This window comes from Girardinichthys multiradiatus, chromosome 5 (genome assembly GCF_021462225.1).
Source record: "Girardinichthys multiradiatus isolate DD_20200921_A chromosome 5, DD_fGirMul_XY1, whole genome shotgun sequence".
NCBI lineage: Eukaryota > Metazoa > Chordata > Actinopteri > Cyprinodontiformes > Goodeidae > Girardinichthys > Girardinichthys multiradiatus.
The window spans coordinates 39,180,875-39,197,968 of record NC_061798.1 but is presented as its reverse complement, the minus strand read 5'-3'; the positions used below and the strand labels follow the sequence as shown (position 1 = coordinate 39,197,968).

The window sequence follows — 17,094 nt, the reverse complement described above, 5'->3', positions numbered from 1 at the left end:
GAAGTGCATTTAACAAAGATCAGATCACTGGCTTAAATGCACAACAGAAAACAAAATAAAATAGATCCGAAAATGATTCCGAAATGCTAAAAATAGGTCTGATCGAGACCTAAACTGGTCTAAATATGCTAAATAATAAAATAATATTCATATATACTTTATAAAGTTTTATACATGAAATATATCTAACCATTTCCTATACCAAGCTATCCTTGCAGGGTTGTGTGTGTGGGGGGGGGGGGGGGATATTTGTACCATATATATATTTTAATATCAACTGTTGCTTCCATGCCGGAGGCATTTTCCACAGGATGAAAAAATAACTGAAAACTAAATGCCTTAAAAAACTTTATTTCATTCATTCATTAGAGAACATAAAAGAGCTTTATCACAGTTTTGAAATTTAAGTGCAAATAGTAAAAAAAACTATTCTCTGATTGGCTTGGTCCAACAATTAAATGGAAAAGAACTTGAAACAAATGTTCTTCTGAATGGTAAAACATGTGCAACAGTATTCATCAGCAGTATAAGCAACTGAAAACAAAAAACAAAACACATTGTTAAAAAAATGCAATTTCTATCAGCATCTCAACAAGCTTTACGATTTTTTTCAGCAAAAAAATAAAATCTGGGAAAGAAGTCTTCAACATCTGAACAGAAAGAAGTATAAACTATAAAATGCAGTAGTTACCACATTGTAATCTCACTAAATCTCTCAAATGGAGTTTTTGCATGGATTTGTAGCAGGAGAACCAGTGTTGCAATAAAGATGCAGAGTACCTCAAAATTTTGTATCAAATATTATGATCTTTATGAAGCAGATGTGCATTTCATTCCTTGATTACGTTTCCAGCAAAAATCTTTGACAACAGAAGTCAAATTATCAGAATGAAGTAAATTTTGTCCTCTATAGCGACCATTCATTTAGTATTCACTGAACTAGTCATGCTTGATAACTCTTTACTACCAGCAGTGTTCAGTTCTGACTTTCCTTTGTATAATTGTCACTGGGATCCTATGGTCATTGTGGTTTTTAATACACAGAAGACATCCAGATATTGCAGCAGTGATCAGTTGTTCCTCCTATGACAGCTTGGAGTCTCTCTCATTCCACACTGCATAATCTAGCAAAGATTAAAGACAGGAAGACAGAAAACCTCCCATCAAACACCAAATGAAGCCACTCTGAATTTATGGCTGAAAATAAATCCTTCGGTCCTGCAACCGGATGTCAGACTGGGCTATTTTGGTTTGCCGTCAACTTTACAGCATAGCATAGGCACTGACATATGCAGTCTGTTACCGCGCCTGTGTCTCAGGGTGCATTAGTTGCTGCACCACCAGGTCTATGTTAATAATGGGACTGAAGTAGAGCGCCCAGTAGAAAAGGCAGTTGCACACAAACTGTGGGACAAAAGGCCACAGGAGGGCGAAGGCGAATCCCTGAGAAAGCATTTTCCACAGGTGGTTCCACATCTTCTGTGGCAGAGTCCTGCAAAAAATGAGACGGTACAAATTAGTTAAAATTCTAGGATCGTTTCATAATTTTTCACTCATCCTAGGCAGTTGTTTAGGCCGTTGGAAACTTTAGTCTGAGAATGTACTCCTTGGAACTTGAAGTGAAGAACCTGTAGACGTCCACATCTGGAGCAAGAGAGACCACCACCACTGTCTTGTGTAGAAGTGACCAGCAAAGCACCAGTTTAAATGTGTGTCTAAGTCAAAGAAAGGATAGAGAGAGGAGCCACATATCTGTGGGGAACTGATAGTACAGCACAGTGGTCAGACCAGCAGTTTCCCCTCTTGTGCAGAGTGGAGAAAATGCTACGGATTCTCTTACTTGTGCATCATGTTTCTTATTTGTTTTATAGTTATTTAGGTTTGCTTTTTATTTCATTTAGTCAGAGGTAGACTAATTAATATTGGGCATTATATTTCTCCCTAAAATCTTTATTAAACTGCTAGATTCTCTATGATTATCTTTCCAACATGTAATACACAAAATAAAAAGAAATCTCTTCCCTGTTTAATAGTACAGATGTTAAAAATTGAATGGAAGGGTGGGATTCATGCTATGTATAAACAGTTGTTTCATCAATAATTTATGAAAATGATTTGCTTTTGATAACCAGTGAGGTTGGTTGAGTTATTAACATTAAAATGCCTGCCTGCCTTCTGGGAATAAGTCAAATCTAATACATTACATTTTGACCTGCTTTTGGTTTGCCAGCTTTTTATGCTACACGATATACAGTAGGAATAATAGTTACTACCAAACTGTGATGCATTTTTAGTTTTTAAAGTCAATAAAAAAACAATTAAGTGCCAGTTGCTGTTTTGCATTTTCATCCGTGAGGGTGACCTGTTTATTTCAGAGCAGTAGAAAATACGTGTGAGAACAGAGAGGAAAAAAGAAGCAGAGCGAAAGCTTCACCCAGTTTTATCTTTGGAAGTACCTGATCGGGGCTGTCGTCCAGAGCCTCCACAGAGAGCAAGCCTCAAGCACAGAGAGCAGCATGGCGTTGACGATGATGAAGCGGGACGTCCAGTAGTGGACGGCCAGCCAGTCCCAGGCAAACTCGGCGATCAGCTGGTATGGAAGCACGAAGTATTTCACGAGAAACTCTGCCCACTGCTGCCAGCTGGGCTCCAACTAACAGACACAGGAACATGGCACAGACTAACGAGCAGACATCTGAAATCATTGAAGCTAATAAAACACACGGATCTGGCATGTCAATGTGTTGGTGTCACAATGAGGGCGAAGAAACTGACTAACTCACATCAACCGCTTTCTTTGCTTTAGTCATGTAACTTTAAATATAAATAAAAAATAACTGGGACTTTGAGTCTTGCTATTTGAAGCTCAAAGGGGAAACTGTTGAGCCTCCACCTCTTTATCTTCATCTACAGCTCCCTCATTAATTATTAAGATTTAATGTGAGGCTTTTAAGGATGCATAGAACCATAATCTTTTATGGTGAAATAGTTATATAGATTAGGTAATAATATAAGTATATAAGCATTATAGATATAACACAAAATTCGCTTAATATATTAATAAATGTCCTTTAGCAAGTAGCAGAAAAAACGCACACTGGGTGTAACCTTCAACAAGGTCCTCACATGCCTGACTAAATATTTGAACATTCTTCTTTAAATTGGTTGGTTTTTTTTATTATTATGGAACCTATTTTTACAGCATATTTTGACACATTTTCAATAGGACTGAGGGCCAATGTAGAAACTTAATGTTAGCCTGATTTATTCATGCTAAGACTAGTTTTGCTGTGGGTTTGAGATCAATGTCCAGCCAAAACACCCAACTGGTTCCAAGTTTCAACCTTCTAGTTGTTAATGAGGTGAAGTTAAAGAATTTGGAAGTAATCTACCTGTATATTATACTGGCCAGACATATACTACACACATCAAAAAAACTAAAAATAGTCGGAATATTTGCACAGTTCATTTAACTTAAACTAAAACTACTCTGCTATGTTTTTATTGCAATAAAATGTCCGGCATCTCTGTTTGCCTTGAAGTTAATTGTCAAATTCTTATTTTGCAATTATAATTGCATTTGTCTTCTGTTAACAGTGCAATCTCTTGTCAAGAGAAAACAATCTTAGACAATGCAATCCATAAAGACTAGGAGTAGTCACAAGACAAATATCAATTTACCAACTGGTTTTCAACTCATTACTTCTGATTGACTGCTTGGTCCAGGCTTAAAAAAGTGTGTTACCTGTGTGTAGAGGAACCTGCTTTCCACAGTGTTATCGATGTGTGAGATGGCCGGGCAGCAGGTGTGGAGGAAGGGCAGGAACGTCTCCGAATAATCGAATAAATAGAAGTAAAATATTGTGAGACGAGGAGAGCGTTTCAGTGCATACAGCAAGAACAGCGATTTTCCTGCATTAGCCGCCTGGAAAAGACCAACAGAAACAGCAAGAGGACCGTTGTTTATATGATTGAATAGAAGAACAAAACTCCGCTATCATCATCTCCACTCTGGGTGCTGCAGGAAGCAGTGTGACAACATCTTTGCAAACACACTGTTGAAACCAGATATTTATGTACACTGTAAAAAGTGTTTTTCGCAATAATAATAAAATAATGATTCAAACGTTAAGAATAAAACTCCTGTTTTAGGTCAGTTAGGATTACCTAAATAATGTCTAGTTGCTAAATGCCAGAATGATGGGAGAGAGAATTTTTATTTCTTATTTAACGTCAAACGGTTACATACACTAAGATTAATACGCCTTTAAACAATTTGGGAAAGCCCAGATGATGGTGTCACGGCTTCGTAAGCTTAATTCACAACATTTGAGGAAAAAGGCCGCACACCTGTACATTTATTTTAGGGCAACATCTCAAACACAGTGTTTTCTTGGCTGACATCACAGAGAAATCAAAAGAAATTAGCCAAGATATCAGGAAGAGAATTTAAGATCTCAATGTCAGGGTTTGGACGTAGTGTTTAGTCACTTTTTATGTTTATATTTAGTATTTTGGTAGTCATGGTTGTTTTGGTTACTTCCACTCACTCCTGATTATTTATTTCCCCCCTAGTGTTGTCACCCTCCTCGTTCATTGCTCCTTTGGTTATTGTTGCTTTCTTAGTTTTGACTTAGTATGGTTTTCTCTGTTTTATTATTATTATTATTATTATTATTTATTGTAGTGCTCTGGTTTCCTTGTATTTCCTAGTTCAGTTTCCCATTTAGTATCTTTGTGTTTATTTATGGTTTGGTATTTGTCATCTTTTATATTCTACTAGGTTACTAGTCTTATTTTCTCTGTGTTAGTTTCTTTCCTAGTTGTAGTCCTTTCTCGTTTAGTTCCTCTAGTTTAGCTTTATTCTCCAGCCCCTCTGGTTAGGTTTTGTTTACTTATTGTTTATATTTTGTTTGTTTACATTCTAGTCCTCATGTTCTCTGCTTCCCATCCAGTCTATCCAGTCAGTGGGCTTTAGGTTTGTTTACTTTTGTAGTCAGGGTTTCTTTATGGTGTTGCTAGTTCTTAAGTTGTTGTGTTCCCTCCGTTTTCTCAGTTTCCTTTAGTTCATGTTTATTCTTGATTTTTATGCTTTATTTATCTTGGTCTATTGTTTCAATTAGGTCTGCTCACTGTTGTGTTAATTAGTCCCTTTCCTCATGCTTAGGTTCACCTGCTCCTTCTGCGTCCCTGCCTCATCGTCTCACTTGTTCTTAGTTCCTTAGATTACCTGCCTTTGTTCTCCCTCATTATATTAGTTGGTTTTGTTTCATTGTCCTTGGCTCGTTCCTCTCATTGCACAACTCTGGTCTACCCTCTACAGCCATGTATACCATGTTCCTGTAGATGTAAGTTTTGGATCTCTGGTTTACCTGCAGGGATTTTGTTACGCTTGTAACTTTGAATAAAGCAGAAGATTATTCGGAATGCTGCTGCCAAGCTCTTCTCTGCACTTCGGTCCACCCCAAAACCTCACTGTGACACTCAACAAGTCCGGTTCTTCCTTGGAAACATTTCCAGATGCTTAACAGTGTCCTATTCATCTGTTCAAACAATTATAAGCAAGTTTAAACATAATGGGAATGTCCAGCCATCAGACAGGTTCCCTGTACCAGAGAAACAGTATTATATGGAAATATTAAAGCTCAAGACATAAAACATACAGGACATTAAAACTTGGACACAAATGGGTCTTCCATGGATCATTGAGGGGCCAGAAAGTGGCTTAAGGACAACAGTCAACGTTTTGGAGTAGTGATCACAAAGCCCTGACCTCAGTCTCATAGAAAGTTTGTGGGCAGAGCTGAAAAAGTGTGTGTGACCAAGGTGGCCTACGGACCAAAACTACCATCAAACTACAGTCAAAAGCTTGTGGAAGGATACCTAAGATGTTTGACCCAAGTCTAACAGTTTAAAAGGCAACTCTGTAAAATACGAAGGAAATATAGGTAAACCTCGAAATTTGAAGAAAGTAAACAAACATCTTTCTTACTATTTAACAAATAGAAAAAAATATATAAGTATCTGGTTTCAACTGTATGTTGATTGAACATGGTGCTTACTTTGTATTCCCAGAGGTTCTGTGGAGGTTTCACCCCCAGTGCTTTAACGCGTTCCAGTTCTGCCAAAACAGCCCGCCTGTGTGTCTGATTCTCTATGCTGAACGGTGATTTTAACAGCTCTTCGTCTCCCAGCATCAGCAGTAACCTGAAGCACAGTAAATAAATCAATACATATATATAAATAAGAGATAACTAAACCATAAATCATTCCAACATGTCTACCTTCCATTAACATTCTCCAGCTGGAAGGGTTTTCTGTAGTTCTCGGTCCACGGACCCAGCTGTTCCAGCCATGACACAACCTCCTCTGGAGTCCAGTGAGACACTGGCTTACTAATCAACAAGTCATTCTGCTCCACTACTCCACTGCCCCAGTGGTACACCAACACCACCACCTGGACGCAACAGGATATTACAAAAATATAAAATATATACAATAACTTGACACAAATTTTGAGATCAAAGCTGAGTTTTGTACAAAAAAATGCAAAAAAGTAACGGTGCTCCGAGTTCAAGGACAAATTACAAAATAAAGGACTGCATAAAAATTGAGATCAGAAGATGCAATATCTTCTTGGGTTTCTTTATTCAACCAACGAAAATGGCTTTTTCTTCCACTACCAGAAAGCATATTTTTAATTTTATGCTGGGTTTATGTTTTTGTTCATCAAATGCTCCTGGACGTGGTGAGCTCTATGACATTGTTATTCCAGTAAATGGTTATTTTAAATGTCAAATTAAGGTTGTCCCTCCACCTCATCCAGCAAACATTGGATCTCCTGACTCAAGAGTTACTTTCTCAACCAAAACATGTCTAAGTGCCACTGTGTATGGCTCAGGTCCAGCCACAGAGTCAAATTTGTGCTATCTTTTGTGTTCAAATGCCTTAAAATGACCAAATACATACTGAACGCACAGACATTACGTTGTCCGACAGAGAATAATAACTGAATAATATAATAATGTGCTTTAATGATAGTTAACCAACAGGAACATGTTATACAAATGTTATATATATATATATATATAACATCAAACTTCTGTGAAATCAAACTGTCCACTTAGGAAGCAACACTGATTGATAATTAATTTCACATGATGTTGTCCAAATAGAATAGACAACAGGGGGAAATCTTTGGTGATTAGCAAGACACTCAATAAAGGAGTGGTTCTGCAGGTGGGGACCACAGACCACTTCTCAGTACCTATGCTTTCTGGCTGATGTTTTGGTCACTTTTGAATGTTGGTGGTGCTTTCACACTCGTGGTAGCATGAGACGGACTCTACAACCCACACAAGTGGCTCAGGTAGTGCAGCTCATCCAGGATGGCACATCGATGCGAGCTGTGGCAAGAAGGTTTGCTGTGTCTGTCAGCGTAGAGTCCAGAGCCTGGAGGCGCTACCAGGAGACAGGCCAGTACACCAGGAGACGTGGAGGAGGCCGTAGGAGGGCAACAACCCAGCAGCAGGACCACTACCTCCACCTTTGTGCAAGGAGGAACAGGAGGAGCACTGCCAGAGCCCTGCAAAATGACCTCCAGCAGGCCACAAATGTGCATGTGTCTGCACAAACGGTTAGAAACCGACTCCATGAGGATGGTATGAGGGCCCGACGTCCACAAAAAGGGGTTGTGCTCACAGCTCAACACCGTGCAGGATGCTTGGCATTTGCCAGAGAACACCAGGATTGGCAAATTCGCCACTGGCGCCCTGTGCTCTTCACAGATGAAAGCAGGTTCACACTGAGCACATGTGACAGAGTCTGGAGATACCATGGAGAGCGATCTGCTGCCTGCAACATCCTTCGGCATGACCGGTTTGCCAGTGGGTCAGTAATGGTGTGGGGTGGCATTTCTTAGGAGGGCTGCATGGCCCTCCATGTGCTCGCCAGAGGTAGCCTGACTGCCATTAGGTACCGACATGAGATCCTCAGACCGCCGTCTCATCAAGAGCATGCCCAGGCGTTGTAGGGAGGTCATACAGGCACACAATACTGAGCCTCATTTTGACTTGTTTTAAGGACATTACATCAAATGTATCAGTGGGTTCTGTCACTAACTTGAAACCAAAAACTAACAATCAGTTGGACAAAAACATATGTGGACTGTAAAGATTAGCTTAAATAAGGAATAAAGGCTGGAAGTTCATACAATCTCTTACACTCAATTTTCTTTTTTCCATACTTTTCCATAAAATTTCAGACCTTTCCACACTTTTCAAGACTGTGCGGGAAATCTGTAATATAATCAAGCAATGAGCGCTCATGAGAGCAATACTAGAAGAAAAATATTTTGAATGTTTTTTTTATGCAATCTTATATTATAGACCTTTAAAGACTAATCAGAATTGTCTAACAAGCTTTACAAAAATCCGACACAAAATTCTGCTCAGTGCATCTCTATCTGGAGTGTTATTAAAGCAAGGAGCTTTTTAGCTGCTATGATTGAAACCAACATCAGTATTAGACAAGTGCTTTTGATACTTATTGATAAAAATGCACCGCTGTTTTCAGGCAAAGCTTCTTTTCAATTCAAATAATGAGGGCAAAGTAAAACACAAATATGGAAACTGGAAAAAAAGAACAAAAAACTAAAAATCTGCACATAAATCAATGCTGAGCTTTCTTTAAGTAATCTGAATAAACCTGATCCTTGATGATGTTATCTATTTAAACTGTCTTTTATTTACATGGTACAAGTGAATACTAAAATATACAAACATAAATGTACTGCCACGTCGCAAGGCACACATTGACATTGCTCCCAAGTGCCACATGGACAAAATACACATTATTTTGACATCAAAAAACAACTGACCCTTTGAGCTACTGCTGTGATAACATTTCAGCTATTAGATACTATTGTGGAGCAGTATCATGGCTGTTGGAAATACAAACATCCAATGTAATTATCAAACTGTAAAAGATGCTTTTAGTGCTCTAAGTCAGTGGGAAATAACAGCATGGCCAAGATTATATTTATGTACTGTATATAACATATTATCAAAATGAAAGAATAGCAAAACATCTTTAAAGCCCTCATGCTCTGCCAGTTGCCACTTTAAACCCACAAACCTTACAAACAGTTAAGCAACCATTTAGTTTACTATTGTACTTACTGCCACACATGTCAGAGCAGTTAAAACTCCAGAGAAGAAGAAACCCGCTCCCTTGTTCTGGCTTGTCCTGGATCTACCCAACTTGTCCCCGTACCTAAGATGAGCAAGAGCAAAATTAAATGTTTTTTACCCTAAACACAAACAGAAAATTGTCAAGGTGAAATTCTAAATATTGTGAGGATTTTAAGTCCCAAATAAATTCACAGTTACAGAAAATTGTTAAATTTCGGATTTAATACTATGATAACACTTCATTTGTAGGGAATGCTTTTAGGTGTCAACAGTCAGAAGCATGGCATTATAGGATTGCAGGGATTGTGTTATAACTTCCTGACAATGTGAACAGAAATACAAGTTGAGCCTCTACGGTAAATGTATTTAATACAAAAAAATCTGTGTAGAAAGTACAAAAAGTACCTCTGAAAGGACAACAAGCTTCGGGAGATTTTGGGGTTTGCCTGGATTTCTGCTTTCCTCCTCTGAACGACCTCACTGAAAATCTTCTCGGTTGCATCCCTGAGAAGAGAAAGACTGTAAAACCATGTCTGTGGAAAGTAAAAGCAAAGCACAAGGTCATACCTGCCAACTTACTCCAACAATGAGTGAAAACTTTTGCAATGTTCGGGCTTTGTGATGTTTCTCTTTTTTAACTACAGTAATTCTTGAAAACTTACCCATCTTCAAAAACATACAAACACAACACAAACCTCAACGGTTATCAGCCTCCCTGGTAAAGATGAGTAAAAACCCTTAAACTAAAGACATCTTTAATGTCCTTGCACTGAGAATCTCCCTGTATGCCTTAGATGAATTTTAGTGCTGATTCGGCCTTTTACTTCCTTTACCATCCCGCTCATTGTGTCTGTGGTGGCAAAAAAAATAAACTTGGTTCCTTGTCTATTCTTGTTTATCACCACACTGGTTTTAAACTGCAGATAAGGGTATGTTAAGGTGAATACCCATTTCCTTGTAGGCATTTCCCTTTACAAATTTCAAAACATCTGCCTTACTTAAACAACAAGTTTTCTAGTCTTTTATTGAAGAGTGGCTAACAGAATGGTCTATGTGTCACATCTTATTTATATTCCTGAGAAATCAGGTATTCATGGATTACTAATTAAAAGTTTTTAAGTTTAAAACTAAATCTGACAGCAAATCTGTGCAGTCACCAGAAAAGGGCAAGAGAGGTTCTCACAATCTAACAGATTTGGAGAACTTAACATGTAGACTACATTTACAGAGGCCACCATGTGGAGCTACTTGCAGCTTCTTGTTTTGTACCTTCTTAACCTCGAGCACAAGACATTGGTCCAGTCACTCGGAAGAGTTTACAGTGATTTCAGCTTAAGTTTTGCTACACAATGGAACTGACTTGTTAGACCATTTTATAAGATTTTGTCAAAAGCACAAACATTTTAAGCAATTCTTTGTACTAAAACTGCTGGAAGCAGAGAGGAGGATCTTGCGTTCACACAGACACAGTTTAAAGATCAGGATCTGGTAATGCCGAGCTCTGTGTTAATCACCCGGCATTTACACATAAGACCATTCCACGTGTGACCAAATACATCGTCCCAATTGGAAAGCTTTTACTTTCTAACAAACACACTCTGCTCCCCCTAAAAACTTTGTTTTTGCACTCAATTCAGAAGGAATTAACATTTTCGCATTCTTCTTCTTGCACCCAAACTTCCTCTCTATGTGAGCTAAATCTGCTTGGCTCAAGTCTGTACTCTCTCTGCTTGCGGATTCATTTCATTCTCTCATGCATCGAAGTGGAAAATCTGCCTAGTGACAGGTCCAGCCAAAAGAATGACAAGAATCCTGCTTTTCAATTGAAAATGTATCCTCCTGTACACAAAGAGACAAAAATCTTGAACATCTGTATGGACATTAATGTTATCTACATATCCACCACCACGTTGCCACGGCAACAATGGATCACAATAAACTTCACAACTTCAAATCTGTACATTTTAACTAACTGACACAAACACTTGAAAGGAGATGTGATTTTTCTTTTAAAAACAGCCTTCTATCAATTGATTGCTTAAATGAACTTCTACATATATTTCAACAGAACAATCCTACTGAGCTACTGAGGGACAACGGAAAATGCTTTTGCCACATTTTCAGGATTTCTTCCTGCTCTCTTTGGATTTTTATTAAGGAACATCTATTACTATATCAAAAAAAATATATTGTTATTTTACTCTAGATTTTTGGAGGAAGACCATGATAAAAACACACAGAGCCAATCTTCACCCGAAGACTACTTTTCTCTCATCTTTCCACCATTTCCATCTTTTCAGATGTGATGTAAAAGCCTCCTTTTATTCTCATAAAGGGACATGTTTTCTCTATTTTCTTTTGATATTTTCACGTTTTAGTTTATGGTTTTGCAATCAGATTCTGAATTTTCATATCATCTCTATGCAGTCTTGGAGATTACGCGTGTAATTTGAATTATCAGTCTGTATTTAGCTAAACCCACGTATTTCCCACGTAAATTAAGGCACAATTTTATACAGACTCTCAGGCATCACAAAAATGTCACAAAGTTTAAAGTTCTGCCCATCCCTATGCTCTAAATAAGCTGACATTCAAACCCTAACAGGATGCAGCTGTTAAAAGCATACCTCAGCAGTATGTTGATTTTAGGAAAGCCTTCCCACTTCTCCCGACACTCTGGGCATTCATTCTTGTGTGAAGACTCCCACCACAGAGCCAGACAGTGGCGGCAGAAGTTATGGCCACAGGTTAAGGTGGTGGGGTTGACCAAGATGTCGTAGCAGCAGTGGCACGAGAATTCAGCCTCTGAGATGTTGCTCGTCCACGGCTTTGACTGACGAGATTCGGATGTGTGGAGGGGCTCGTCGGTTAACATTTCCAGAACATCATCCGCTGAATCCCAATCCATGTGGTGCAACATATCCAAACTGAGGAAGAGCAAACACATAATTACTAAGGAAAGAGTATACTGTCGAAACGTTATTGCTGGAAATATTAAACATATCTGTAAAGTCTATGAATGAAAGGCAGAAGTTGATGTGAATGATCATCACATTTTTGCAACAAATTGTTTTTCAGAAGGTGTTAAGCATATAACCGCATGCACATATTTTAAAAAAATGTCCTATGCTGTTTAAAAGAAGCCAATATCTTGCCACAAACATTTTTACCGACCCCTAATTTCTTTATACCTTAATCCCAAGGAGTCACGATGTCTTGTAATTTCTTAAAGGGATCTTCAAAAATAAAACTCCAGGCTTTCTTTCGATTTTTTTCTTTGGGCTTGAGCAGCTTTTTAACAAATTTCATTGTACCGTATCTGTCAACAAGCGCAGGCCTGCATGAGAATAAGAAATCAAATAAATGTCATAATAATCACTGAATATTGCGACGATGCTAGCAGCTGCTATAAATCCCAATTTTTCTCACTTTCCTTCTCTACAATCAGTAATAATGATCCTGCCTGTTACCTTTAGGATATTTAGCTCCATCATCTGTTACAGGTCTGACCATATACCGAGAGCGGAAGCATAAACGGATGACACTTGGAATACATAGCCAACAAATACCGCAATCCAAACAATCCTCTAAAATATTAATATTGCACACAAATATTGCAGTGACAATATAATTGCAATAAATTGTTCAACTAGAACAACTGGACAAAATATAAATACACACACTCTACAGCAGAGGAGCAAAGTACAGGATTAATCTAAAAGAAGTAAAATCCAGCAAAGATCTGACAGAGGACAGGGTTTGAAAGTGCAACTATAAAAAGCCTGATCAGTGAAAATATCAATTAGTATATCACATGATTTTTACAACATTTGGTTTGATACCATACCTGGGTCTAGGTTCTGACTTTAGGGGTAAAAGGAACAACAAGGAAACTCAGAACTCTTTTGCTCCAGAGCTTTACCCTGGCCATTGCTGTGTGAGCTTTTCCACTGTTGAGTCCAAAACAGGTCTGCAAATGTGGAGGAGGTAATTCCTTTTGCTGCAGCAGTGATGACCGAGTCTTTTTAGACCACTACGTTTGGAGGGAGGCTCCTGACATGAAACCAGAAAGCTGTGATGTTCAGCAGTTAGATTATGACTGATGATTCTGTTGCAGCAACTACCCTTTCTAACTTGTAAACAGTCTCAACAAAGTCCATGACAACAAAGTCCATGACAACAAAGTCCAAAACAGCTTTTGGGGTTTAGAGGGGAGAGAAGATGAGAGACAGCTGCAGTCAGCTTTTAACCCTGGTGTTCTAGCCACAAACTTGTGAACATTTCACAGGGTTTATGTCGTGAAACTGAATCACATTCACTTCAAAATCTGACAAATTTTGTAACATTTACAGATATAAAAAAAAAAAAAAAAACAGACTAGAGACGTGTCCCAAAGGAGCGTTGATGACACGCACAGCAGCACCAGTTGCCCTGTTTCTCAACTTCAAACCTGTTAATGATCCAGATGGAATGTGGTTGTTAATTTTGCCTCCAAACATTTAAAGCCTTAAATATTTACTTTGTCTGAATAAATTTTTCTACCCTGGTCATTTTTTTTTTCACTCGAGTAGAAATGAAAGGGGGTAAATAATGATCCCAGAAAACTATTCAGGGCACTCAAAAGGTTTCCAGCAGTTCAGAGGTAACAACCAACACTTATCTGTTTAATCACAGTTAAATTGTTCATATTGAACTTGAAAACAATATGCACTGATTGCAGTTTTCTGGCCAATCATCGATCTTTAAAAAACCTGACCTGCTGATTCCGATTTTGGCCGATGCCAGTTTTTTTTTTTAGAACTGACACTGTCAGGTAGTATAAAGTCACAACACACCACAAAATAATACAAACTTGTTTTAACTGCATTTGAGGTAGTGCTCTGAAATATAAATGAAAAGTTTAGAGCATTGCAGTTCCTTCAGTCGTTCATTTTCTCCATTTTAAAAACAAACAAAACTTGCTCAACAGGTTAGAGAAGTCGATAAGATCAGTGAATAAGATCAGTTTCACATATAAGTATCGGCCAATCACCGACAACCCAACATTTAGGAAATCGGGGCTGATACTAACATTTCTTGTGAGTAGGGCTGAATGATATTACTGATATGATTATACTGGTAAAAACTGCAATGACGATATCAGTTGCGATTTATGCAACTTTGGTGGCCTTTCCTCTCTCATCTGTGCTTCCAACGCTTTGCGATCTTTACCATTTTGGCCAATGTCATTTGTGTCCAGTTTGAGCATCTGCTACTATGAGACCCTGTCCAACTGGCTAAACAATACATTAGCATTTAAAATAAAGGTTCATAACACTTGGAATATATTAGCCAACAATTATTAGGCAGCAAACCCTCAGTTAGAACCTTTACAGGCAACCCAAATGCAACCTGTGGTGTTTGCACCAACGATGCAAACCTTGGATTTATGGTGTGCCATGTTTTTGTGAATCTTCTTTATTACAGTATCTATAATACTGTCTGTCTGTTAAACTGTTATCCATTAGTAACTGTAAACAGATTCAACTAAATAAATGGGAACAAATTGGTCCCTTGAAATAAAGCAAGTGTAAACGCGGCTCAAGACCAAAGTAAACTATAAAAGTCTTTTAAGATAGGTTAAATCAGTTTGCAAATGACAAGGTTCGATCTTTGTACAAAAAATTATAGATGTGAGCTAATTAGCTAAATTACAATAAAAAGTTATTTTAAAATCATATAAAATGAAGTTACAAACATCTAAGCAGACCATCGGGGCATAATAAGCACTAATTTGTTCATTATTCTACATTCAAAATAAATCAGTTTAAACAAAAATATCTACAGTTTGTGACGCTAACTGTCACATCCATACGAACATGTTAGCTAAATCATGTAGCCACTAGTACTGTCACCAGTTGCTAGCTAACTACTGATTGGCTACGAGGTAAATTAGCGCTAACATTTTGTAGTGTCACGTAAAGCAACTGATAGCAACAACTGATTATACAGGTAGAAATATGCCAACATTAGCTTTCGGTCGGATACGTTAGTTAGCTTGCTAATGATAACTTTAAAGAAGCTAACGGTGGAGCTAATATGGTAACCTAAACCGTTATTATGGTAGTTAACCAGACTAACCCTCTTCTTCCTCGGCTCGGGGACGGTGATCAGCTGGAGGAAGACATGACTGTCTGGCTAACTGTCCTGTGAGCCCCTTTAGTCAATGAAACCCAGCGTCCAGGCAGAGCAAAGATATTTCTGCTAGAATAGCCGTCGCCATAGCCCCCGTTGTCGTGGAAAAAAGCCTTCCTCTGTATTCCTCGCGTAAGTCGGAGCATCTGAAGAAGGAAAGTTTAGTTCCGAGCTTCTAAAGATAAAAGCTTGACCCACAACTGATCTGATCTTTTAAAAGTTGCCTTAGATCAGACCAAAGTTCAGGTGTTCCCGTGAGTGAAGCCCCTGACCTGGACTACTTATTTCCCACTGCGATGATAATGAAACTAACCTATTACCTTACACGTAGGCTTGCATGATGCAGGGAAGTGCTTGTTGCTCACGACTGCCACTGACAGTATTATTTCCTGCATCCATGCCCCCTCACTGGATTTTAATTGTTCTTATTTTGAGCAAAACATTTTTCTTCCTAATTTATGTGTTTTCAGGAAAGTTGGAGTGAAAAAAATGCAGCCTATATTCACTTTCTTTTGAGAAGTAGGCCACAAAAATAAAAAAAATAAAAATCACAGTTGCTGCAATGCAAATCTCCAAAAACAATCAAATTCAAATACTGCTGAAACCACATGTTTAAATATACTACATCAAAAGATACAATCTCCTTTTCTCACTGTTATTAAATTAAACCAGACTAAGCTTTTCCTGCTTTAGATCGCATCATTGGTGTCCTATAATATACTGGAGTATGGCCCGTTCCTCCTGACAGAACTGGAGTAATTTACACTTGCACCCACCTTTTCAGCTCTGCCCTCAATGTTTTGATAAGCCTGAGATTAGGGCTTTATGATGGCCACTTTGAAACACTGACTCTCTTGTCCTTACCCCACCTTGTAACTAATTTGGCGGAATCCTTGAGGCTATTCGGAAGACCTTTTTTAGGCCCAGGCTTTAACTTCCTGGTTGATGTCTTGAGATGTTGCTTCAATATTTGTACATAATGTTCTTTCCTCATGATCTATTTTGTAAAGTGTACCACTCACTCCTGCAGCAAAAATATCCCAAAACCATTATACTGCCTCCACCATACTTTACTTTTAGGATGATGTTCTCAGGCTTGCAAGCTTCCCTTGCAGCTTCTCCCAGATGTAGCATTGCTCATTAAGGCCAAACACTTCAATTTTATTTTAATCCCACATTTGCACTTGCAAAATGTGATTTGGCTTTGTATGTTGATTTTGGAGTGATGCCCTTTTCCTGTCTGAGTGGTCTTTTAGTCCATATCGGTTGAGGTGTGCCTTAAAATAGACCAATGAGTGTGCCTCTATTTAATGCAAATGTTGAGAATTAACCAATCATAAGCTTACAAAGCCATGACATTATCGTGTGAACTTCCCCAAATTGTTTGAGGTTGCATGGTTACACCAGTGTATTAAGAGCGTATCTGGAAAAAATAAATAAGAAAATAAAAAATTAAATAAATAAAACAAATTGCAACTAATTCTTTCCTCTCTTAAATTGATATTCATAAAAATATATCATGCATATAAAGCTGTCAGACTGGATAGCAGGGCACTGGGTGGGGCACCTACAAATGGTGGCAATTTCACACACCCCTTCCACTTGTTCTTACCTTGGTACAATTGCTTTAGAGTCTTAATAATCAATCAATCAATAAAAACAATAAAGTATGCATTTAACAAATGCCAAAATAAAATACTAAAAAAATATTAATTGCTTTATACATTGT

The 17,094-nt window shown here is 38.1% G+C and overlaps 1 protein-coding gene across 3 annotated transcripts; it reads right to left on the bottom strand.

Moving 5' to 3' along the window:
• Nucleotides 1-335: 335 nt before the first annotated feature.
• On the bottom strand, nucleotides 336-15,690 carry LOC124868937 (bifunctional apoptosis regulator-like). Of its 3 annotated transcripts, XM_047366598.1 has the most exons (10): nucleotides 13,039-13,263; nucleotides 12,383-12,528; nucleotides 11,819-12,118; nucleotides 9,597-9,695; nucleotides 9,180-9,273; nucleotides 6,285-6,457; nucleotides 6,063-6,207; nucleotides 3,746-3,925; nucleotides 2,457-2,653; nucleotides 336-1,492 (listed from the first exon to the last, which is right to left on the bottom strand). In XM_047366598.1, exons 3-10 carry the CDS (start codon nucleotides 12,109-12,111, stop codon nucleotides 1,300-1,302), a joined length of 1,374 nt encoding a protein of 457 aa, XP_047222554.1. In that variant the 5' UTR covers nucleotides 12,112-12,118; nucleotides 12,383-12,528; nucleotides 13,039-13,263; the 3' UTR covers nucleotides 336-1,299. The 3 variants fall into 3 exon arrangements, with proteins under 3 accessions (XP_047222554.1, XP_047222552.1, XP_047222553.1); XM_047366596.1 differs by lacking the exons at nucleotides 12,383-12,528; nucleotides 13,039-13,263 and adding an exon at nucleotides 15,312-15,690; XM_047366597.1 differs by lacking the exon at nucleotides 12,383-12,528.
• Nucleotides 15,691-17,094: the final 1,404 nt, after the last annotated feature.

Coding starts and splice junctions, on each gene's coding strand:
- LOC124868937 (XM_047366596.1), bottom strand. CDS start 12,111: ATGTTGCACCACATGGATTGGGATTCAGCGGATGATGTTCTGGAAATG. Junction 6,208..6,284: donor CTGGAGAATGTTAATGGAAG/GTAGACATGTTG, acceptor ACTGTGCTTCAG/GTTACTGCTGATGCTGGGAG. Junction 3,926..6,062: donor AGAACCTCTGGGAATACAAA/GTAAGCACCATG, acceptor GGTCTTTTCCAG/GCGGCTAATGCAGGAAAATC.